The sequence below is a fragment of the Pithys albifrons genome, chromosome 4, assembly GCF_047495875.1.
Source record: "Pithys albifrons albifrons isolate INPA30051 chromosome 4, PitAlb_v1, whole genome shotgun sequence".
NCBI lineage: Eukaryota > Metazoa > Chordata > Aves > Passeriformes > Thamnophilidae > Pithys > Pithys albifrons.
Genome location: NC_092461.1, coordinates 44654452 through 44680578, shown reverse-complemented (window position 1 = coordinate 44680578; position 26127 = coordinate 44654452). Strand labels below are relative to the sequence as shown.

The following is a 26127-nucleotide window of genomic DNA, read 5'->3' as shown; positions in this document are numbered from 1 at the left end:
TTTAGGAGTTCACTTTCCTCTACACTAACCCTCACTTGCTACCAATCATTTTAATGAAATTAAAGAAATTTGAAATTAGGTCTTAAGTCAAATGTTCATAATGTCTAGAAAACTTAATATCTGCAACTAAGAATATAATTTCACAGACAGATTCTTGAGACTCCTAAATTGCCATAAAAAGGTGAAAAGAACACTAAGAAAACCCCAGCAAACCAGCTACATTGTTTTCTCCTTTAGTCAAGTGACTGAAGCTCTTATCTTCTAGGGAAACTGTATGTATACGTGTGTTTCACTGAAGAAAATAGATACAAAGCAAATTTCTACCTGAAATACACTAAGCAATCTTCTCATTAAAAGAGGTTTCTGTGGCAACAAACCCCATCATTATTGAACCACATTAATTTCTTAAGTACATTAGGTATATTATTGGTAGTTCAGTAATGGTGGATGACTGACTGGAGAATGTGAAATTGAAGGTGCACTGGGTCCAGATCATCCTGTGTTTCTGTGATAAATCTTCTCTACCAACTTGGGTCACAACACAGTACCAAAGTCTTTGTAACCTTCTTTACCTCCCCGCAGGGAATCAGTCTAGTGTTCAATTCTACCATACCCTAGAATTATGACAATTTTATAAAAGGAATATTTTAGTCAGGCAATGATCTTCCTTGGCATGTTCCAGAAAAATAAATCAATAAACCAGAACTACTAAATGTGTCAGTAAACAACAAGAAATCTACAACAAACATGGTTTTTCATGATAACTAAAAACAAAACCAAAAAACCCCCAAACCACAAAAAACAACCAAAAAAAAAGTGGGAAAACGAACATTTTTGTAAAGAGATTTACATTACATCATACGTGATAATATGTATATGCCTTAGCACAGAGGTAGCAGATTTAAATATATTTATTTTGGCTGCATTAGAGACAGAGAACTAGTGATAGCAATGCTGACTTTATGACCAAATTATCTATGGGCATAAATCCAACCGAATCCAATGAACACAAAAGTATCTTAGGCAATATTAAGTTGTGTGTCTCCAAAGATCTTAGAGTTAAATGGCCAAATTTGTGTAAAGAACAACTCTTTTGGTTTGGTTTTGTTTGGTTTGAAGTTACCATTTAAGTCTGGACTTTTTTTTTTTTGCCCCGCTTGCTGAATTATATCTAAACTACCACATTTAAGAATAAATATGTAATTTTAAAACATTTTAAAAAATATTTAAATGGAGAAACCCTTTTTTTTCTTAACACCTCCTATACCCTTATGGGGAAAAGAATGGAAAATATTTACAAGTAAAAAAAAAACAACAACCAAAAAACAGAAAAGAAGGACAAAATTCTTTCTTGATATTTCTGCTTAAGTTCTAATTATTTTGAAGAAAATATGAATATGGTGTGGTGAGATATTAACTTTCTTCAGTAGTATTGGCCTCACTGGAAACAGGAGGCTTATAGACACTGAGAAGACCATGGAATGATAATTCTTTTGCTCAGGTTAGCTCTGGCTTGCTAACCACAAAGGTCTCGTCTGCTGTCCCTACAGTGTGAGGTCAAGAGGAAATGGCCGTAAGATGAGACAAGAGAGATTCAGATTGCATATTTGAAAAAAAAAAAAAACCCTCTTTGGGCAGTCAGCCACTGGAATGGGTTGCCCAGGGAGGTGGTGGAGTCACCATCCCAGGAGGTGCTCAAGAGTTGTCTGAGTCTGGTGCTGGGTGATATAGTTCAGCAGTTTAGAGCTTACAGTGGTAGTGCTGGGTTGACAGATAGATTGGGTGATCTTGAAAGTATTTTCCAACCTTTATGTTTTTATTCTAAGAAAATGCTGTCCTGACATGGAATATGATAACTAGGCACTACTTAGAGAATAGAGAGAGAAAAAAAAATTCTAAAAATTGACAACACACCAAAAATTTAATTACTTTAATTATGGTTTCATATGTCTAGCCAGGTGTCCTAAATATTGACATTGTTAGATTATTGTAAAAGACACTTAAAAGAACTAAATAAACTATAGAAATTATGGGGGAGAGATTTTCAGGCACCAGTTAGCTGAGTAATAAGGCCATGTAAAAGACAATTAATTTTATAATCCTTAATAACTGGTGGAAGAGATCAAAACTGGCAAACCTCCAATCACTACTCTACATCTTTATATTATAATTTCTAATCTACAGCTGCATGTTGGATAAGTAAACAGAAAAAATATAGCACTTGTAGAAAAACCCACAAAACAAAACCACAGTTTTAAATACTCCTAAAAACAGGAGGTGGGAGGAGGAAGGAAAACCAAGCAGATTGAAAAATGCATTTACAATCTTTTTTTCAACTCCCTGCTGGGTAATATGAGCATATCACCAATAGGTGCAGGACCTAAAATTGTGAAAAGTGAATGAAATTTGACCCACCATCTGTTTTTCTTAAAAACAGACAATTAGCAATTTAATTGACTTGGCATACTATATATTATAGTACATATGTCACACTAGATGAAGTGATTTGGTTTCTGCAAAGTTGTAGAAAAGTTGCCTTGAAGCTTTCGGATTATTCTTATTTCTTGGTGGTTTTATTTCAGAGATACTTTTTTATTTTGATAAAAAACTTTGCCCAGGGCTTAAATTCTGTCATCTGCAGTTTTTAGTCTTTTGAAAAGCAATGTTAAGTAGGAGATAATGCACCATGCTGCTATGCCAAATGTTATTTATTACACTGCGTCTGTGCTTTCATTTTATGAAGCCTGTGGCTGGACTGTCAGATTACAGGTGTCCATTAGGTTGCTATAAATGTTAACAGTAATAATTGCCATGCTAACAGAATACATAGATATCTTCTTACTATCTAAGTGTAAGACATTTTCCCACTTTATAATTACACTAACACAATGCACATTGTCAGGATTATCTTCCTCTTAATTCTCCTGTTTCTTGCTGTATATTTATGTGGTTACCCATACGAAGATATGGAGTGTGGGGGAAAAATAAGCAATTTGAGGAAAAAAATAATATTAGCATAGTAATTTTGGATAAACTATTTGCAACACAATATCTTTAGATAGCCATAGTGCTCAGTGGTTTCTATCATCATATATGAAGGTCTTTTTCAACTTAAATGTCATCTACAATAATCATGTAGAAGGCAACCCCATAACACTTATGCTCATTTTTTTCATACCTTTAACAGTTAAGCTTATTATATGATTTATTATTGCATGTGTGTTCATTACTTACAGCTGTTACATTTATAACTGTTTTAAGTAATTGTAAGATAGCTGTATAAAAAAAAGCATGGTTGTATGTAATAAATAATTAATTGGTAACACATTCTGGGACTTACCAACAGTAAAGTGACTCTGATCAACAGTGTTCATACGCAATCCATTTTTCTCACTGACAATGAAGGCTATCACTTTTTGTTTTTTCCTAAATTCAGCCAAAATTTAAACTGAAAACTGATTTTTTAAGTTTTTTTCTTCATTAATACTGACTTCAGTACTACCAAAAAAGTATAAGTTTTTATAAGTCACTATTTTTCAATGAGTTAAGCACAATTTTTTCCCCTTTGTAACTCCTCACAGTTAACGCAATAATTTTCTATATTTACTGTAAACCTGGTCTATAAAAATAGTAATTTCTTTCTTTAATTATAGTGACCTTTACCACTTGTCTGGCCTTTCCCTTATCCATAACTCATGACATGTGAAATAGAAATATGGAGTATAGTTTTTGCCTCCTCAGTCTGAAGAAAGAATGAATTTAACATTATTTCTTTCCCATATAACTAATTCAGACAATCACACATTGCAAAATCCTTTTTTAATATATATTTATGAAAGCTTTATACATGGCCTGTTTATTAGCATCAGGTAAGCAATAGCCTCAAGAGAATCATGGGTTCTGTACCATAAGTCTAGGAAAACATTTAAAGTCTCATTTTAGGCAAGCTATATAGTGCAGAAAATGTGATTTCTACCCCACCAACATTAAATGGCCATGAGTATTGCAGTGATCTGCCATGGAACGGCTCATGTTTGGCTGGGTTTGCCTCAGCCAGAGCTGCTTTTTGGTGGCTTAAGCCAAAACAGCAGTTGTTTGGCAAAGGTGTAACCTTTTACCTATTTTGTCTAAGATTAAGTTTTGTGCCCATCGTATGTAGGGAAGTTCTCACTAATGGGGGTAGACATTGTGTAATATTCAGCAGCACTTGATGTTCATGGAAATGAGTGGGGGTGTATTCTGTAAATTCAAAACTGTAACTGGGAATCAAAAAAGAAAAAATAAAAACAACAAGCAAACAAAACATAAAAAACCCAACCGCAAACAACCCGGCTGTTTGAAGCATGTAAGGATAACCACCTAAGACCCAAGGGAGAAGGGAATTCCTCTAGGATCATCATACTCTTCCAAGCACTAACCTTGAGATGCTGATAAGTTGTAGTAAACCCCCCCTACTGTCCTCTGCAAGAGGAAGGCAGATGTAATTGTTAGGGCACAAAGAGACAGTGGAAAGGTGAGCATCACTTCAGCACAAAGGAGCAGCTACTAGGCTTATATGCCACCTTATCTGTATTTTTAATAAGGTTCCTCTGTGTTAGTTAGACAATCTGAATGCTAGACTTAAAATGTGAATTAGACAAAGAAGAAATTCCCAGTTTTTTTATATTGCGTTCCCTTTTGTTCATACCTAGACTGAACGTACCAACAGATTCCACTGAAGTGCAAGCTGCTCTTGTGGCCCTTCCTTTGGCTACATCTGAATGACAGCTCTCAACGTGGTAGTTTCTTTAGATCACCTCTCCAAAATGCAATAATTTCAAGGCCCACTTTTTGGATTTGAAGATTTTAGGGATGAGGTGTTCAAAATTTCACCAAGAATACATTTTTGAAGTTCTTTCTTTGAATTAGGAATAAGTTCATTTTGTATCCCTATTTCCAAGAATTCATTTGAGCTGTAAATAACATCACCAAAAGATTTTCTAAATTCCATTATCATTAAATGCTGACTAAAATCACCTTCTCAGGTTGACTTGTGAACTCATTTGTTTAATGTCATGTAATTAATTTCATCGGGTTAACGTCTATATTTGATCAGGTATTTACATTAAATATGCTAAAGAAGTTGTCATGGTATCTCTTTAATTACCATTTAATTAAGACAATTATAATGATATCTATTTTGTAAAGTTCAGTTCCTTCTCAAATTGATGTCTTTAACAATCCAACCAGTTAAAATGAAATCTTAAGTGACTAACAAACAATAATCAAGGTTTGTTAGATTACAGGCATATGCTCACATCTCTGTATTTTTGCAAGTAATTTAAAATGCAGATTTAATTGATATTCTTCCCTGTGATTTTATAAGGTGTTTTCCCAATTTTGTTACTCACTAAAGAAACAAAACAAAAAACAACATGAAAAAAAAACCCCAAAACCCTACTATCCAATGCCCTCCGTAGTTCCATTTAAAAAGAAAGATAAAATAATTTGCAGAAATTAAAACAATGACATTAATTGTCTTTCTACATCATTGAAGTTTCTTGAAACCATTTAAACTTCCAAGACATAGTAATTTCAAATGCTTCTCTTCTAAGTCCCAGTTATAAATAGTTTAAAACAGTGTCCCTGGATTCGGCTTAGCTGAGAAGTCAGCTGTGGTCTTCTTTCTGTAGCTGTCTCCATCACTCCTCAATCAACATTAATAAAGCTTTCACCTCAGAGTCAACAACTTCATTCAGTTTTACCTTCATGATGCAGCTGTACCTTCATGTAGGTACAGTTCCAGGAACTGACACCCAGTTGTTCACTATCTACAAGCTGGGAAAAATGGCACACTGGTCAATCTGACAAATAATTGAAATTGCATATACATGTAATTCTTCTGTTCTATCCAACTGGAAAAATATGTCTGCATATGCATTTTTTTTAATATTGAAAGGTGTTTCCACTTGAGCGAGTCTAATTTCTTATTCCATGGTAAAGAAGAAAATATAACACTGGTTCTTACAAACCATAAAGGAACAGGTATTTTCCTGGTAGTTCTCAATGTGTCAAAACTAAATCACAGAAAACTGTATGCAAGGGACACCAGACTGACTGAAAATGTTTATATTACCAGACGTATGACAAGGAATTTAGAAACAGAAAAGATTATAGACGAATGACATAACTAAAGAATAAATGTGCAACTTTACATTTCAAAATTCTTATTTTTTCCTGGTTAAAAAAAAACAAACAAAAAAACCCCAAAAATAATTTGTTTCCCAGATTATTTTCAGAATTTTGACAATTCTGTTGAAATTCTAGGTGTTTTGTGAAACTTAAAGTTAGAATCAATATAATACAAAGAAACTATCATGGAGAGTATATGGAAAAAGTTTTTACCAACCCTATAATTTTTATTTTCCCCATATGAAGAGGCAAGAACTATGTCTCTTGTCTTTTTCTTTTTTTTTTTTTTTTATAATACTACAATCATAGCCATTTGGAAGGGGCCTCTGGAGATCATCTAGTCCAGTCCACCTGCTCAACAGGGTCAGCTACAGCTGTTTGACTGGGATCATGCCCGGTCAATTTTTGAATGACCTCCAAAGATGGATACTCTGCAAAGTCTCTGGGCAATCTGTTCTGGTGCTTGACCATCCTCACAATAAAAGACCCAAATGAAATTCCATGTATTTTAATCTGTGTCAACTGCTTCTTCTGGTTATTGCTGAGAAGAGTTTGACTCCATCTTCTTCATTCATTCCTATCAGGTATTTATTCACATGAATAAGTTGCTTCTATGCATTGTCCTGTCCTGTCCTATCTGAAGAGATCAAGTGATCTCATTCTCTTCTCGTATGAAAGGTGTTCCAGCATTTTATCATCTTTTTGACCCTGTGACTTGCTCTACTAAGTCAATACATTTCTCATACTGAATAGCCTAAAGTGAGTAACAGAAGGTTATAGAATTCCTCCCTATTGTAGATGTTCAGAAATCATAAAATACTATTCAAGTTTTGGATGGGCAGAGAAAATTTCAACTGCTTTTGTACATATAAGTAAATAGAGATATAGTATTCATGTGGGGATATTTCATTAATGATTTTCATCAGAGAATAACAATCATTATTATTATTATTATTATTATTATTATTATTATTATCATCATCATCATCATTATAAAAAGTGATAATTCACTAATCTGTTCTCTAATTCTTACAAGTGGCCTATTTAAAGGATGTGTCATAATTAAAATGAAAATACTTTTAAAAATTATTTTGTCAGGTAATATCAAATTCTGACTTTATCATAGCCTTAGTCTAGTAATGTCAGTTTCTAAATCCTCAAGTGCATAAATTTGCACAGGAACTTAGAAATTCTAGAAAATAAATTTAATTCTGAATATTCACTGTATTTTCAGAGTAAATGGAACCAAAGGTTGCATCAGAAGCACTAAATTTCACAGCATGTTTTCTGGAAAATCATTATCATATCAACATGGAACTTCTTAGGTCTTCCTTGCCACTCACTTTCTCAGGTATTTGATCAGAATTCATAAATGTTCCATAAACTACAAGAAATCTTCAGTTTAGCAGTAGTTCACTTTTCATATTATTTATATTATTTGCAGGATGCAAGCTTTTATTTCTATTCCATGTACATCCCTAACAGGTGTACTAAAATGCATGTACTCAGTGCTTTATTTCATATGTATAATTTTTATAAGAATAAGACAGCAAGGTAAACAAAATTTTTGTATTTTAGATATAATGATGAAAGGGGATGTTTAATATATATTTCAGACAACCAGTAAGAACTACCAGTATACATGAGCCTAAAGACAAGTTTTAATTTAAAAGCTTTCTTTGTATAGTCTTTAGTATAATTTTCCATAAGAATAAATTAAAATAATAATTTAAAACCCCTATAAAAGTAAAAAAAATGGACATCAAGGAGAAATTCACATAATTTTACCTGTGCCATAGAAACTAGCTTTTAGTAAACTGTTGTTTCAGCACCAGCAAAATATGATGAGGATTCAATCATACCAAAAGATTTGCAGTAACACTCATGAACATGGAAGCACAGACTCCTCAGTTCATAAAAATAATTCATTAATATAATGCAAGATAATGACTAATGCACTATCTGTGCACTATCTTGGGAAGTAGCCACCATTATATGGTATCTGGTGTAATAGTTTTGGCTGGGATAGGGTTAATTTTCTTTAGAAAGGCTCCTATGGTGCTATGTTTTGGATTTGTTATCAAACTAGTGTTGATAAGACATTGATGTTTTAACTATTGCTGAGCAGTGCTTACAGAGTCAAGGTCTTTGCCGTTCCTCACCACCTCAGCAGTGAGGAGGCTGAGCGCACACAAGTTGAGAGGGGACACAGCTGAGTCAGCTGATCCCAACTGACCTAAGGGATACCCAATACAATCTGATGTCATGCTCAACAATAAAAGTTGGGGGAAGGAGGGAAACAGGGACTTTCAGAGCTATGGAGTTTGCATTCCCTATACCATTATTGATGATGAAGCCCTGCTTTCCTGGAAAAAGCTAAACATCTGCCTGCCCATGGGAAGTAGGGAATGAGTGCCTTGCTTTGTTCTGCTTGCTTGTGCAGCTTTTGACTTGCTTATTAAACTCTCAGTGCATGAGTTTTCTCACTTTTTCTCTTTTGATTCTCCTCCCCATCCTGCTGTGAGGGGGGTGAGCATGTGGCTGTGTGGGATTTAGCTGCCTGATGGGGTTAACTCCAACAGCCGTGCAAATCTAAAGCATTATAGCTTATAGGCATTTTCTCTAGAAACATGTTACAGAAAGTGCCAACCAACAGCAAACTGAAACAAAAAAGCCAGAAATAAATGTAAGATACAGAAGTTTCTCAGAATGAAAAGGCACTGCTGATGTAGTTGTTTCCTAGCATAATAGCACTTACTGAAATCAATTATTGACTTGGAGGAAAAATAAAGTGGGGGAAAATGGGGGCAGGGCAGGGGGGGAGATAAGAAAGAATATTCTCAGGGCATATGCTTGGCAATATGGAAAACTCAGAAGTCCAAGTTTGAGAATTGCAAAATCTCAACAAGTTACACTGATTCTTTGGAAAACCTACATTCATAATACATTTTAAGTTTATGGTCTTGCTGTATTTTAAATATATTGCTGACCTGCTTTTAGCTATCCTACATACTGAAATACTGAAATATACAAACCAAAACAACTAGCTCCACTCTTGATCCAAACAAGTAAAATAAATTTTTAGCCCTCTGTTTTATGCAATGCCAACAGATGAAGAAATTAAGATTCCACTATGGGGGAAAAAGAGCCAGGTTTGAACTTTAGAAACATGGGCAGTTGGTGGACAACACAAAAATTATGTAATGTAAATAATGAGGTACATTCACTTAGAGATAGAAAAGATATTATTTTAGCTCCCACAAATAAACAAGCAGGTTTGGGTATATTTTCCTCCTCAAATCAGAGGTAAATAATCTCTTGTAACATATATGCTTAATGCATTAGACAACAAAACTGATTGCAGTTAAATGCACACTCAAATGCTGGGGAGGACAAGTCAGACTAACAGCCATTTAGTTCAGTGTCCTGGTTTAAGCAGTAGCCAATACTTAGGGACATAGCAGAAGATGACCTTTCCACATGTAATGTATTCATATTGCCCAGCAGACTTAGGTCAGAGCAGAGAAAATCCTTCTGCTCATCTTTATGGATAACACTACCACAAAAGGTTGGATTGCTAAATGCTTTTAATTAAATGTTGTAAAGCAGAAAGAACAACCTACAGTTTAATCGAACAAAATTAAAAAGTCATGAGAGTCACCTTCACATAACAACTTGTCTCACCAGTTCTTCACTGCCAAGAGGGAAGTTGTAAAAAAATGATCATAAGTCCTAAGCCATGAAAATAATCACCTTCCTTTCAACCAAATCAAACAATTAAATAGAAATATGAGTATTAAAGTAAGTCTTGTTTAATACAAATAACCTCATTTTTAAATCAACTTGATGACAATTAAACAACACTAACATGCAGAATCACAGAACAGTTAGGGTTGGAAGAGACCTATGGAGATAAACTAGTCCAACACCCAGCAGCTCTTCACAGCTCAGCTGTGCTCTGGCTCAGCTCCAACTCCATGTAGCTTGGCTGGGCTGGGTTCTGCTGGGGCTGGGGCTCTGTACAGTTTGGCTGGGCTTGGCTCCGTGGTGGTTCTGATGCAAGGTCTGTTCCCAAGCACGCAGGTCACAGAGAAACAGCAGCGACGACCACAGAGTTAGTTTTACTTTCATTCTCACTCCCATTGCAATGGGGGTGTCTCCTTGGAAGTGGCTCCAACCCCCATGAGCCTGGCAATAGTTACACTTTTGTTGGATGCAGTATCAGTTATGACTTTTCTTCCTAAGTTTATCAATGAGGATTTTGTGCGAGAGAGCGTTGAAAGCCTTGCTGAAGTCCAGGTAGAAAATATCCACTGCTCTGCCCCCATTCATCTGGGTAGTTGTTATATTGTAGAAGACTATCAACTTGGTTGAGCTTTACTTACCTTTAGAGAATCCATGGTGAGTATTTCTGATCAACTTCTTGTTAGCCATATAGATAGACACGGCCTCCAGAATGAGGCTCTTCATCACCCTTCCAGGGACTGAGGTCGGCCAATAGTTCACTGGGTCTTCCTTCTTGCCATTTTAGGAGTCCAGGGTGACATTTGCTTTCTTCCAGCCCCCAAGCACCTTCCTGATCACCATGCCCTTTCAAAGATGATCATGAGCAGTCTCACTACAGTGTCCAACACCTCTCTCAGCACTCATGGATGCATCCTGTCAGAGCCCATGGACTTGTGGATGTCAGGTTTGTTTTAGGTGTTCTCTAACTCAATCCTCCTTAACCAAGGGAAAGCCTTCCTCCCAAGATCACTTCACCCTGGTCTCCTGGGTCAGAGATCCCTGAGGACTGGTCTCGTCAAGGAAGACTGATGCAAAGAAGGCGTTTGCTGAGTGCCTTCTCTGCATCCTCTATTACAAGGTTCCCCTATCCACTTACTAATGGGCCCACACTATCCTTTTTTTCCTTAAGGTATTGATGTATTTCAAGAAGCCCTACTTGTCCTTGACATTGTTGGCCAGATTTAATTCCAAATGGGCCTTGGCCTTTCTCGTCTCATTTCTATTTACTCTGTATTCATTTCAAGTGGTGATGTCGTGAGAGCCCCCCACCCCAAAGCAGGACTCTGAGCCACATTAGTGTAGGGTAGGATAAAAAGTAAAGGTCCTTTAATACCACAGGCCTACGGCCCACAGGAATACATGATGACATGCACGTGCCCCTCAGTTCCAGTTTTCATGGCTTTTATAATATGATCCCTCCAATCATTAATTTACACATTTCTCAGTTCAGCCCTGGTTCCACCCCTGGTCCAACCCCCCTGGAATTGAGGCTGGGGTTGTCAAGACCGTCTGTCTTCATCCATCTCCTCTTCCCCGGGCACACAAAGGTCTCTTGGAGCTCTTCCAGTTCTGACTTCTGGATCACTCTGACCTGTGTTTATGCTTCATTCTGCAGGCCTTTCTGATAGCATTCAGCTCTTTACCTTGAAGAGAGTCTAAACATGATTAAATAACTAAAGGAAATTTGAGCTCCCAATTTTGGGACAGGGGTAGTGATAGAAAGACATTAAGCTTAAACTAGAAATATTAACCCACTAAAAATCTACAGCTACTGTGTTCCTAAAATCTACAAAATGTGAAAATCGAAAATCAAAAACCCCTTCAGCATCAGTGGCCTGACCCTGCTTTCATCTCCTCTGTATTTCTTGCATATGCTGGAGTAATAACAGGAGTTCATTATTCATCTATGCAGGTCCCTTGCCCCTTTTGCCCGATTTCTTCCTTGTTGGTATATATATTCCTTGAGGATGGTTGGAAGTGTTCCCTGGATATCAACAATTGGATCCCTTTTCCCTGCAGGGCATCTTCCCATGTGGTTCTTCCAAGACGATCTCTGAAGAGGCAAAAGTCAGGTCTCCTGACTCTCCATGGCTATAATCTTACTTGCTGCCCTGCTTCTTCCACGACCAATACTGAACTCCTCAATATCATGGTCACTACAGCAAGGCTGATCTAAACCTTCCCATCTCCGACAAGACCTTCCCTGTTTGTTAGTATCAGGATGAGCAGAGCAGTACACCATTCCTTGAGGGATGTTCCAGTACCCATGTCAGAATGTTGTCATCAGTACTTTCCAGGAACCTCCTAGACTGTTATGCTTCACCATGTTGCTTTTTCAGTAGATGTCAGGGTAGTTAAAGTTATTAGGACAGTCCCGTGGTGTAAAGGAGAGCACTCTGGACTCTGAATCCCAAGGACCTGAGTTTGAGTCTCAGTGGGGACCGTTACCTGGCAGTTTGATGCCTCCCTGCCATCTGATCCCGTCACATCTCAGATGCTCAGCAGGGTCAGCCCCGGTTAGTACTGGGTGCTGTGACAGTCCCGAGGACTTCACTGTCACTGTCCAAGCTTGCTCGGCTGTGGCAAATGGACCTTAGGACTTAAATGGTGGGGCCAGTTCTGCACATGCTGTGCCTTAACTAAAAAATCCACTGAACAGGCTGGAAGGGCACACCCACGTGGGGAAAGCCCTTCCCAAATCTTCGTTCGTGAAGTCTGCCCATACATACATAAAGTTATTATTTGACAATATATTGTTAAATATGATGGAAAAATAAAGGCAAATAGTGAAGTAACAAAACTTAGTGATGATAATAATTACACAAAACAACGAGGTCTATCACTCATAAAGAAATTAAGGTCCTGCAAAACTGAATAAGCAGGAAAATGGGAGATTAAATATATTGCATTTTCTAGGAAAAGAACAAAAATTCACCCAATGGAGCTAGTAGAATTGCACTGAACAAATAGAAATATTTCTTCATTGAAATGTCCCTGCCATAAAATATTCAAAATACTAAAAATGTATGTGAACTTGAGAGGAAAAACAGATGAACTAATCATGAGACTCACACAGATTAAAATAATTTGAAGGGATTTTTGTCATTACTGTGAATCTCTGCTTGTCATTCCTACTGCAAATTAAAGTTGGGATGTACAAGTAATACAATCGGGGGTATTAGAATACAATTAAGTCACTGTCTTATGCTCATGTCTAGTTAGTGCACCACAAAACACACATAAAGAGAACAAACACATGATGAGAAACACAGAGGAGAGTGGGCACAAAGGCAACAGAAATCATAACAGTAAAAATACCATAAGAGAATATATGCTGAAAATGACAAACTGAACAATTCAGAAGAGAGAAATTTGTCATAGATTTAATTTCTGTCTGTGATGTGCAGAAAGCACAAAACCTTCATTTCTCCCTTTCTAATAAAAGGAGGATTACATAGTATTTAACTAAAAAAACCACATCAACTGCCTTGTGAAACCCAAAACTACACAATGAAACTGTCCACAATCTCCCTGAGAATTTTTGGTTTGATATGGTTTGTTTGTTTTTTTCTTTCTTTTTAAAAATTAGTCCATAATATTATCAGCAAGAATTAAAGCTATATTTTCTTGGCAGAATGAACATGAAGACGTATGTTTCATAGATAAGCTACTCTCACAACTTGCCAAGATGAGACCTTTCTGAAGCCTGTTATATGGCAAATGTATCTTATTTCACACATACGTCTGAAATTCATGTTTGCAGACATAGAGGACTAACAATGGATTCAACTATCTACGTAATTCAGAACATTCAGTATCATGTCACCAGTAGAAAAGGAAAGGCTGTTAAGCAGTTAGTCATGGAAAAATATCTCTGTGCCATCTGGGGCAAAAAAACCTCAGATGTGTCTGCAACTCAGTGCTTAATGGTAGAAAAATAGGATGAAAATTTGGATCACAGGCTACCCAAGATGAAAGTCATGCTTTAAGCAAAAAGAAATCTTTTGAAATACTGGGTGTCAGAGTGTAAATCCCATATCCTAAAATTAGATCTTCAATGCAGAAAATTGAATAAGCTAGTCTACTTTGCTTCAAATTCACTTTTTACCTACACTCCCATCTAACTGGAGATCTTAATCCTCTTCTACAACTTGCCATTACACTCCAGTCAGTGTAACCTTCTTCAGCTTTATTTTCTTACGCAATTAAAATTAGAGGATGTCTGATGTCTTATTACAGAGATTTTGTCCTGATAGGAGGCAAGAGTAGCAGAAAATTTTAGATTTTGAAGTCAGTCATTTAGGTAAAAATAAAACAGAAACACCATACAAAAAAAGATTCTCTCATATTTGGCTACAGCTCAGAAACCAGAGGTGTGATATCACGATCCAACAGAACAAGACTTACCCTGAGGATAGTTTCCTCTGTTTCAGAGAACTCAAATCTGACCTAAACAGAAGTTAAGCTTTCCCACATGATGCTAGCACACAACAGTTTAGTACTGTGTTTACATTACTAATTTAATTTCTTAAAATACTTTTTCCTATTCATTTCCACCATGAACATTTATGTTATTTTTTAATCCCACAAATTCTGTCATACACTTTGTTTGGAAAAATTGTACAAGAAATATTATGTATTTAACCTTGCACGTATGTCCAAAGTTACAAGAGGAAGGAGGTCTATATGAAAGTTACTGCATTTAAAATTCCAATGTATAGTTTCCCAAGAACTTTAATACTCCAATGCTAGATTCTCAAGGGTTTTTGTGAATTTAAATAAAATTACAATTCTCCAAAATCTTATTTCATAAAAATGGGTTTCTAGTCTTTAAAGGCTATGTCATGGTTTTAGTTGTCTGTCTTGTACTGCATGTAGCTGTTTTGTATTCAATTATAGATGAAGACCATTCTGTTCCAGTGTTTGAATATTTTGGAGATTGTTTCTCTACTGTTGTTTAGATAGGTACTTCTTTCCTCTTCACTGTGGCTTTGGGAATAGAACTGCTAGTATGAAAATATGGCTCCATTTCCTGAAATATTGTATGATCCAAAGTATTCATGCAACTTGTCAATAGTAATAAAAAATTCCCTAAATTATGATTTGAAAATAATTCACTTAAGATTTCAGATTTCTAAATATTCCATGTTTTTACTGAATAAAACTCTCCATACATTTGAACCATAAAAAACCCAAAATAAAACAAACCCACGAAACAAGCAAACAAAAACCCAACAAAACAAACAAAAACCCCAAGCCCAACCAAACAAAAAACAACTTAATCAAACAAAGCCAGCTCATATAACAGTGAGATAACAGGTAACATATATCTCTAGTGAGTCAGTGCTTGTATTTCTGTCCTGCCCAATCCTGATATTCATTATTCAACCTTTGAATCAGTTTTATTCTATGGGATACTGGAAAAAGAATTTCAAAACAACAACAATGAAAGCTGATTTACTTTAAAATACTCTCTCCAATACTTATATCTATTTTTTATGTTTAAATAGTTAGTACGGGATCTAGCTATTCAAACCATAACATAACTCCATATGCAACATCTTAATGTAGAAGAAGACAAATATTTTTATTATTCCACAAAATCTTACTAGATTATCTCAAATGGCAGATACATAAATGAGAATAAACTGTTAGTTCCTGTAATAACATAAATTTAAAGGAATTACTCAGCTGAAAACTGACAAATGTAAGGGTATTAAAATTTATTTGTCTATTTCTATCATTGCAAATGATATGTCATATTCAATTCTATCCCAGTCAGAAAGTAGGTGACCTTCTATCTTGCACCTTGAGCAGGTATTTGATTTTGGGGGACAATGGGTAAAGGGCACTGGGTAATGACATCTCATAACATTTTGTTCTTCCCATCATATCCCATGTAGTATTTGGAACAATCTATATTTTTAAAAATGTCTGTTAGACTCAGACCTAAAGATCAGATTGAAAAACATCTTTATGAATTTTGATTGGATGCGGTGTGTACATCTCCACTACCTCTAGGTGAGTGTGCGAAACACTGAAGAAGATATTTAGGCATCAAAAGCATTTAGTGCTAAATTATTTGAGCTGTTAGTAAGTACTGTTATCAAGTACAATATCAAGTAATTAACTCCAAATTAAGCAGGTTTGTAAATCAAAATAATAAAAGATAGAGCATCCATACTATCTATAAGCATTTAATTGTGTTTTAGTGGTTTTACTTTGGAAAAGCTTTATTAGGTCCTGATAAATGTTCATTAGGAGTAGGAGGACAGGAGGAATGCTATTCCCCATGCTATTACATTGCATCTTATGAATTACTTCAAACAACTATAATTTATGCCTTTCAAGATTGCTCCATGATGAAAACTAAAACAAAGGCAGTGGGAATGATCAGAAAAAGATTCAGTTCAAAAATAAAACTCCTGGATCTAATGTAAAACACTAATGTAATTGTATCTTTTATGTAAGCAGAAATTTACAAAATCTATGCATATCAGAGAGAGAGAGAGAGAGAGAGAGAGGGAGAGAGGGAGAGAATTAGTCATAGATAAATGCCTAACTGGATAGTGGAATTTGTGAGGTAGAAGGGGATAAGTTAAAGAAATAGAATCTGATCTAATCAAGAGATGCACAAGGAAGTTTGGCTACATTGTTAATAATTCATGAAATCAAATAAGCTAAAATGTCTTATGACCCTGACTCCTAGAAATCATATTTTTTTAAGTCATTCTGCAGTCTTTGAAAAGAGAAAATTCTTTGCAATTTTTTGATCCTATTAAAGAATTCAGTTATGTCCTAGCCCTGAATGCATTGTTCTAACATAAATACTCAGTTGACCTCATTGAACTTTTACTCAACTTCCAGTTCATAAATTCCAAAACTTACATTTCAGAACAGCTGCTAATTCAAAATACTACCTGTTTGCACATCTGTTTTCAGAGTCTACCATCATTACCAGAAAGAACCTAAACACAAAAGAAAAACAACCACAACAAGAGAAACAGCAGCCCTTTCAAATCTGACTCTCCCTTGCTACCTTTCCCATTTTTGTTTTATGACCATTGCCCAATATTTCCCTAAGAAATACATCTTCTCAGGGATCAAAGTAAAGGTAACTCACATAAAAAAAAAAAAAAGATTCCATAGTCTAGATAGGGGTGGGATAGATGGGGTGGGGGACCCACAAAATAAAACCAGAACAAAATAAAGCAAAAAACCCCCAACAAACAAACCCGAACACACAATACCTACCCATTGAATGCTTATTGAATTTAAGTGCTATTTAGTGAGCTAGTGTGGTGTCATTGTAGGTCAAGAAAGAAATACAGACTCAATATCTAGGCATGCAATCACAAAGTTGATTACATGGAGATGCTGTTGTGAATATTCACCCCTTCTGTACCCTTCTACTTATTCATATTCAATTAATTTTATTCTTGGAGAACTATAGCTTCTAAGAATAAATGCAACTCATGAATAAAACAAGGCATAGCAGTGCATTATAAGAACAGACAATAATCTTCTCCCTACTGCAAACTAAAATTGTTGGAAGCAAAATTAATTTTACCAGAAAAGAATCCTATAGATAATAGAATCAACAACTTAAGCTGTGCAAATTATTTAGAGTTCAGATCTAAAACACTTCCTTTTTCACTCAGCTATGTTTCAATTTTGCTATATTAACAAATTCTTAAACTTGCTTATACTAATCATTTTTCTTTCCCCTTTCAATAGCTGGAATTTGGGAATCCTGGTTCTTACTGATTTCCATACAACAGAGAACTAAGATCTTTCTCTCAGTCAACAAGATCTGAGTATCAAGAGTGCACAATGCACCTATGCCATACCATTATGGAGATTAATAGACATGGACAGCCAAAGGAAAGTCATGGACAGAAAAAAAGCCAGCAAGTCATATTATGCAGGTTTACTCCCAATACACTTATTCACTCCATCTGCCCGTCCTCAGCAACATCAGCTCCATTTCTAACACACACAGTAACTGGTTTTACTTTTGTCTTTCCTCTTTCCCTTTCTGATGAATAATTTTGATGACTAATCACACTTTCTAGTATCTGATTTGGGTGGTAGACAGGAATCATGCAACTAAAAAACTCGTGCAAAAAATACATTCATCTGTGGTCAATGCAGTGCAAAAATTAGAAATAAAACTAGTTCTGTAATAATATAGAACTGCATATATATGTATATATATATTTGTATTTTGACTTCTGGTTGTTTGCTGTTGACCCTCTATAGAAACTGTTTGTTTTCCCAGCAGTGTCAAATAGCAACAGCTGTTTTATATTGTGCATTATACACTTTAGGACCATAAAGAACAACACTAAGAGGTAAGTTTTTCTTTGTCTTGGCTCAAAACTCAGCAGAAATTTGAATTCTTCACTTACAATGTTTTTCTTTCTGTTGTAATAGGCATGACATAATTAGTTTTTAAAAGAATGTAGGAAGTTTGTTTTCATTTGTTTTACACATGACATCATTCTTTCATTTTAATATTTTCCAATATTAAATAACAGAAAATAAAGGTCAAACTATATGCCAAAACCTAAATTCTGTAAGAACACACCAAATAAAAAGTGTGCAGTTACATGTTACATAAAACCCCTATGAGAACAAATTTTTGAATTTTTTGATTTTTTCAATTCAGCTTGCATTTTTCTGTTTTCAAAACTGAAAGAACTGGAAATAGAATGCATCCACTAATGTGAAAGAAAAACATTTCACAATATTGTCTTAATTTTTGATACAATATTACACTTGCTTCCAGTGATGTATCGTTACCTTTGTAGTTAACTTTGAAACCGATTGATCCCACACTTTCATCCGTCTGAAGGTGCAACCACATCTGATTGCTCATGCTTACAATTAAGTCTGGTACAAAGCTCCCAGTTAACCTATAGATAGGAAAAGAAAATAAACAGTAACTGGATTTTTCTTTTCTTTTTCTAAGGAATCTAAGTAAGCAATATGCATTTTTTATGTTTGCTTTTAAATTCATTGCATTCAGGTCACACTAAATTAGCTATCTACTAGCAGGCTAGTCAAGACATCTATTGAGTTAGCAATGCCTGAAGATTTGATAGCAGTCTATGAACACATGTAACTACTGCCCATGTTGTCTTGAAATATTTCATCTCAGTTTCAGTTGCTGGTCCAGAAAGACGTGCAACTTCCTTAATCCTGAACCTGATCCGGCAGTCCTGTCTGCATGATTCAGGTACACACAGGCATATCAAAGGCACTAGAAGCCCATAATGAGGCTTTACAATGATTCTTTGATTTCTCTGGTATACTACTACCCACTATGCAATACATGCTTTCAGTATTTAAAAGGAAGTTGCTAATTCTTAAGTAGCAACACTATTATAATAGTCCATGTGTTCTCTGCACTCTCTCACCTCTCCACAGCACCTCTACCACAACATTGGAAGAACAGACTGACATTTATTCCTTCACTATAAAAAAAAATAAATGTCACACCTTTAAAACCTTCTAATGTTTCAGAATTGTAATTAGAAAGCACTAAATTTGCTTTTTCTTTTTATGTCTTTTTTCTTTTTTTCACTTTTCATATTGCTTGCAAAAATTTGCAAGTCAGTGTAAGCTTAAATTTTGATTCTGTTTGATGAATAAAATAGTAGGATAGCAAAAAGAAAATGTTGGGAAAACTTCGATTTTATGTCATATTGCATTTTTTTCACTAAATTTTGTCTTGAATTTTGTAAGAGCTTATCATCTGAAACATAATGCTGAAAAGTTCCAAAACATTTTCCATTTTTGTAAAAGGGATCATAAACACAAGACTCTACAAGAGTGAAAGCTGTTAGTTCAATTTTTTTGCAGTTCTAACCATTCTTTAAAGGTAGCTGAAACTTCAAATGGACTATTTTAAATATATTTTGCAGTTAATTTTAGTTCTCCCCTCTGGTCTTTTTAGTTTGTTTCTGTACGAAATACTCTGCTGTGGGAGAAATTCATGTCTGTTTCCCACATCTGTGTTCACAGATGGAGCTACTACAAAGAGTCTTGCCAGATCTGAACAAGTAAATGCCTGGCCAAAATGTATTAACTGCTCATTCCTGCAATAAAAGAAAGTGTCTTCAGTGAGTTCAGTCTTTGCCAAATTAGTAGATTAACAGGATGTTCCTCAGAAACAACACTGATGTAATGGCTAGCAGTATTTTGTAATTGTCACTGCTGACTGACAGTACAGCTTTTGAATATTAAGGCCATTGAGAATATTAATCTCTCTATTATGTCAGACAGAATAATTCCTATGATAAACATAGGATAGCATTTTTATTTTCATTAATTAATTATAAATGCATATTTTTACATCCATAATTTTAAACAAACAATACTTTCCAATTAAATAGTACATGAGTAAATAAAAGTACCATTTGAAAATGCATTTAAAAAAAAATCAGTAAAACACATATATCACTTCTTGCTCTGTTTTATGTCCTTGGGGATGCCTGTAAAACAACTGGGAAGGAGTCACAGAGCAACAAGATTTAAAAAAAACAGCATTATGTGAAGTAAACTAAGATAATAATGCAATTCTGGAGTTGTGAACTCTTTCTTTTCTTTCTTTCTTTCTTTCTTTCTTTCTTTCTTTCTTTCTTTCTTTCTTTCTTTCTTTCTTTCTTTCTTTCTTTCTTTCTTTCTTTCTTTCTTTCTTTCTTTCTTTCTTTCTTTCTTTCCTTTTCTTTCTTTCCTTTTCTTTCTTTTCCTTTCTTCCTTTCCTTTCTCTCTTTCTTTCCTTCTTTGGGTTTATGTGGCTTCCTCTACCCTGGATTTAGTACTTAGATTCCTCTCCTGGAAGTAGGTTCTTACACTTTCCCTTTTTTAAAAGCCAAACAGTGAACACTGTCAGCAGTAGAAATGGAAGTATGTGATTATGAAGTCTCCCTTTTCATTGAAAAGCTTAACAGTTACAACACTCAGCAGGGTGTTTTCCACTCTTTCTGAGTCCAGAACTACCCCTCCCCTGTACTAGTGACATACATTCTCCCCCTAAGAGAGTATACTGACGGCTGGATTAGAGCATATTCAGAAGATTCCAACACTCTCTGTTTGCTGGAGACAGTCTGCAATGTAGGATATTGGATACATGCACACGCAACACAGCAAGCATACTAAAAGATTGAGTTTCATCTTGTGCACTTAATTTCCAAATGTGTGTTACAGAAACCAGTGCCCAGGTGCATATTGCATTAAAAGTCACTTGCAGGAACTGTCAGACCAAGCTGTTGAAAGCAAACTTCCAAATATCCTGAAAAAGTGCTGTGACTGATGGATGAAAGAAAATCCACCATTTCCTTTCCTTTTCCTCCTCTATTCCTTTTCAATGATACTTAACACATGCCTTCATAGTACTCATCTTGTCAAATAGACAAAAAAAAATATAGCATTCAGTTTTAAATTCCCTTGGGTGTGAGGCTAAGTAGGCTGGAGAAGACTCACGTTTCTGGGTCCATGTATATATGGCTCAGAACTGTAGGAACCCAGGGAAACTTAATGGCAAGTACTGAAAAGGCTTTGGAATTTAGCTACTTCTGTGATTAACATCAGCAGAGCAGGAATAATCAGGACTGCAATTTAGGAAGTATAATCCTATTTAAATGACACTTAACTTCAGTTTTTGGTTCTGAACCTTCCTATCAAGCAAGGCCCAGTAAAACCAGCAGATTAAACACTTGGATAGGTTTCCTGATTAACTATGATAAATCCGAAGATAAAGGTTTTTACATGATTAAAATGTAAACCAGATATATTCAAACCAGTTCTTCATATTCTTCAGCAATTTTCTGGGGGAAATATAATTATTTTAAATATTAAAATAAAAAATAAAATTATAAAACAACTGATTTATTTGCTATGTATCATATTTCAGGCAAAGACTGCATGGCTCACAGAAGAAAAGATTTACATGCTTTTTAGAGTACTCAATTATGTTCCATCTTCCATGTAATTTTTTATGCATTTTCATTATAATAACTTCACCATTGATACTTCTAATCCCAGAAGAATCATTCCACTGGTAAACACAAATAATACACTTGTGGCTGATTAGAAAAAATATATTAAAATCCCATTAATTGATGGGGCATTTCTTTTTTGCTTTTTCATGATCTCCATAGTAATAATTCTTTAAAATTATTTACCTAGTTATTTACAGGACAGATTCTCTCATCATTTGTTAACACTTGAAAATTCTAATTAACTTCTTTATTGAAGAAAAATTTTCAGAATTCATGTACATTTGTGACAAGTATAATACCGTAATTTCATCATTTCTCTCCAACGTAAGACTTGTGATCAGAAGTACTTTCATAAAATACTAACATCTTCAATGAAAAACAATCTGGACAGACTTTTACCACATTACTCAAAATTTAAAATACGATTTTACTGTGCCTCAATGTGTTACTGTAATTCAATAGCTATACTTCAGTCAAATTTTAATGAGACCTGGTGAATTGGTAGTTAATAAAGGTCCTTTCCATGTGAGAGGATATTCCATATAGTTTAGACATCTAAGAACACCCAAAATTGAATTCCAGCATTATCAGAAATGCATTTTTAATGATTGGTACTGCTTATAAAATAGAAATTACAGTACTTCCCCACTTCTCAATTTTATTATTAGTAGCAATTAACACATCTACAGTCCATCGAAGAGACTTTGCATTATCCTAAAGGAAGTGAACCTGAAATACCTGAGCAAATCCTTGTCTCTTCATTGGTGAGAATCATGGGATCAGATATTTAGGCTGGAAAAGACCTTTGAGATCATCAAGTAAAACTGTTAAGCCAGGGCTGCCAAGCCTACCACTAAACCATGTCTTTAAATACCACATCTACACATCTTCTAAACACCTCCAGGGATGGTGACTCCACCACTTCTCTAGGCAGCCTCTTCCATTGTTTGTCATTGGAACACTGCCTAATCTTCTGACACTGGTCAGGAGACGCCAAGGAGAGTGTACCCCCTTGATAAATGGGAAAGGAGAACTGGTGACAACAGAGAGAGAGAAGGCCAAGGTACTCAATGCAATGAGTCCTTTGACTAAGACTTCCCTGGCAGTCTGGATCCCCATTTCTCTCCATCCCTTGATCCTCTGTGTGGGAGTTGGGGAAAGTCTCTCCCACTGTATACAAAGAGCAGGTCTGAGACCACTTGATGAAATTGTGAAGCCACAAGTCTGCAGGGCCTGAAGACATGCATCCCAAGATCCTGAGGGAACTGGCTGGTGTTGTTGCAAGGTCACTCTCCATTATATTTGAAAAGTCATGGCAGTCAGGTGACAGGAAAAAGGGAAACATCGCTACAATTTTTTAAAGGGAAGATTCAGGGAACTACAGACCTGTGAACTTCACCTCTTTGTTTACCCTCCAGCAGATCAACACTCGTGTCCAACTTGGTGTTGTCTGCAAACTAAGGGTGCACTCAAAGCCCTTGTCCAGACCATTGACAGATATTAAACAGAATAGAACAGAACAGAAACGATGGAATGATTACAAAATTAATTAAAAATAGAAAGCCAGACAATCTATCCTTTGAAGATAAAACTAAGGGTCAATTAATGATAAAAATCTGTAAATCCTGAAAAAAAAGTATATTCTGTTCAAAGTTTTGGAATAACTAATATTAATGAGGCAAAATTAGAACAGAAAAAGAGGTAAACCTTGGGTTTAGAGTACTCAAACTAATTATTGGTATCATTGTTATGGTGAATAATAGAAAACTACAACAAAGTTGTTTTAACACATTTCCATTAAATATACTGCTAGGAATATAATTCTAAGGAATCCTAATTCTGCTATTCTTTTGTTTTATGATTAAATATATTTTGTACTTAAGTTCTATCACAATTGCTTCTGTTCTTATCTACGTTTCAATTTCTAACTCATTTGAACCAATGATAACATCAGGAACTTGCGGAGAAATCACTTTATTTAAAGCTAGCAGCTAAATATTATTTGGTCTTAATTTTTTTCCCCTAAATATTAGAGAATCCCTTACAGGTAAAATATGGTTTCTAAGCAATAAATCACTTTTTTTTTTTTTTGGTGGGGGGGCCGGGGGCAGGAGAGTGGGTTGTTTGCTTGGTGTTTTTTCCATTTCTTTGGGGATTTTTTTCCTTTTCATAAAATTGAGTCATATGAAAAAATTACAATGTACTTTGAGAGACATTCATTCCTCCTACAAAATATTGAATTATTTATTCAGAATGGAACTGGAGCTATATAAAATGACAGACAACAAGTAAGACTAATTACAATGTTCTGCATGTTTTCAAGTGACTGTGGAATAAACAGAATCATTGACTTAAAATACTGTCTTCAGAATTTTGCAAACTAAGTAATAAGATTCTGAATTTTTCTTCTTGAGACAGTTATTAATATTATAGCCACAAGTTAAGTATTTGAGAAATATGGATTCTGAAGCTAATCAGCTATTGTATATTATATATCTATATATCTGGGCTCACATATTATAGAAAAATGTCAAAAGATTATAAAAATCAGTGCTGATTTGCAGTATGTAGTTTAGGTAATATCCTATTCAGCTTTTTTCTGTAGTAATTTTCTTCATTATATTACCTTGCTTTCTGAGTTATCTATAACAGTTAATAAGCACTTAAAGGTCAAGATCCTATAGCACACCTTTTGTCACGCTAAACTTGCTATAAGACTGTAAAAGTTTCTGTGTAAGTTGTCTATTCATATATTTTCAATTATGTTCTCATACACTTTTAATTTGAGAACATATTTATAAGGGGAGCACAATAGCACTTAAAATTTACGTCTACACATGATTGGGCAGACTGTCTTTAAAATTTCTGATTTTAGCTTATCTTTTTCTTTTGTGACATCCCAATTTTGGGTTGTCTATTTCTGAGTTAAGAACGTGTAATATGAAACGTGTAACAATGTATTTAAACTGGCACGTTCAAGTTCAATAAGATTAGTTTTTGTTATTTACCTCATCAAAAAATTACATAGTTTCATAAAAAACACATTAATTATATTCTTCAACACATAGTGCATACAAATTGTAACTGCAAAAGACTTACACTTGGAGCACAGTTTTAGGATCACCCACTTCTCCTCCATCACCAATTGTCAGTGTGTCATAGCCAATCTCCAGATCAAATTCTTCAAAATTTATCTGAATAACCTAGGAAATAAAATAGTTAAATATATTTTAGAAATAAATAAATTTACTTGAGATATGACTCTCTAAATAAGCTTTTCAGCAGTGTAAATAAAAGAGATCTTCCAATTAATAATTGCATGCAACTTTAGCATATTTTACAATAAATTATTGTAATTAACCCAAAAGGTTTGGTTAATGAAATATGAATTATAATAACTTTTAGGTATCATCATTCTGCTGACCTCCTTAAAGCACCATGACTTCACTTACTTATGTTGTTTTTACATATTTATTACAGTTCTAGATAATTTCATTAGATTTTTATTAACATGTACTCAAAGGGCAACATAACTAATTGCACTTTGTGCAATACAACTGTCTTCAAATACCAACTAAATAATTGTACCTCACTGAGTAAATACAGTGACAGGGAAGAACATAATTTACTCCTGACATCTGTAATCTGGCTCAAGTAGGTAAAGAGGCATCAAAGGTAAAAGTAATTTTCTTAGTAAAATACAACTATCAGAAGCATGGCCATTTTTAGTAATCTGTAATTTAAATCAGTGTATGCATATTTATGCTGAAGGATAAAAATTTCAGCTGCATTTTAAGAAAACAATGAATTTTTCACTTTGGGCAAAATTCAACATTATTAGAAAAGAAAATAAAGCATCATGGTTATTCTGTGTTTATGAAAATAAATGGAGTTTCTCAAACTTTCATATGGATAAAAGTGGCAGAATACTTACATAATTTTTAATACTGTATTAAATTGTCTTTAATTACAGTTATAATTGAGAACTGAGAGAGTTTGTGGTTAAAACTGTGGATGCCATTCTGATGGATTAATATCACATCTTTGAAAGCTCATGTTACTTTGTTACACTGGGGTTCTGGGAATTAAAGAAGGACATGTTTTTCTGAACAAAAGCCAGGACAGGCAAGTTGGAAAACTGATGTATGTTCCAAGAACTGTG

The 26127-nt window shown here is 34.9% G+C and overlaps 1 protein-coding gene across 1 annotated transcript in view; it reads right to left on the bottom strand.

Moving 5' to 3' along the window:
- Positions 1-26127, bottom strand: part of CSMD3 (CUB and Sushi multiple domains 3) — a 602810-nt gene that overhangs the window by 293033 nt on the left and 283650 nt on the right. Inside the window, exons 12-13 of the mRNA XM_071553967.1 lie at positions 25065-25168; positions 18763-18875 (exon numbers count right to left, since the gene is read on the bottom strand). Of these exons, the coding sequence (XP_071410068.1) occupies positions 18763-18875; positions 25065-25168 (217 nt within the window). The remainder of the gene's footprint in view (positions 1-18762; positions 18876-25064; positions 25169-26127) is intronic.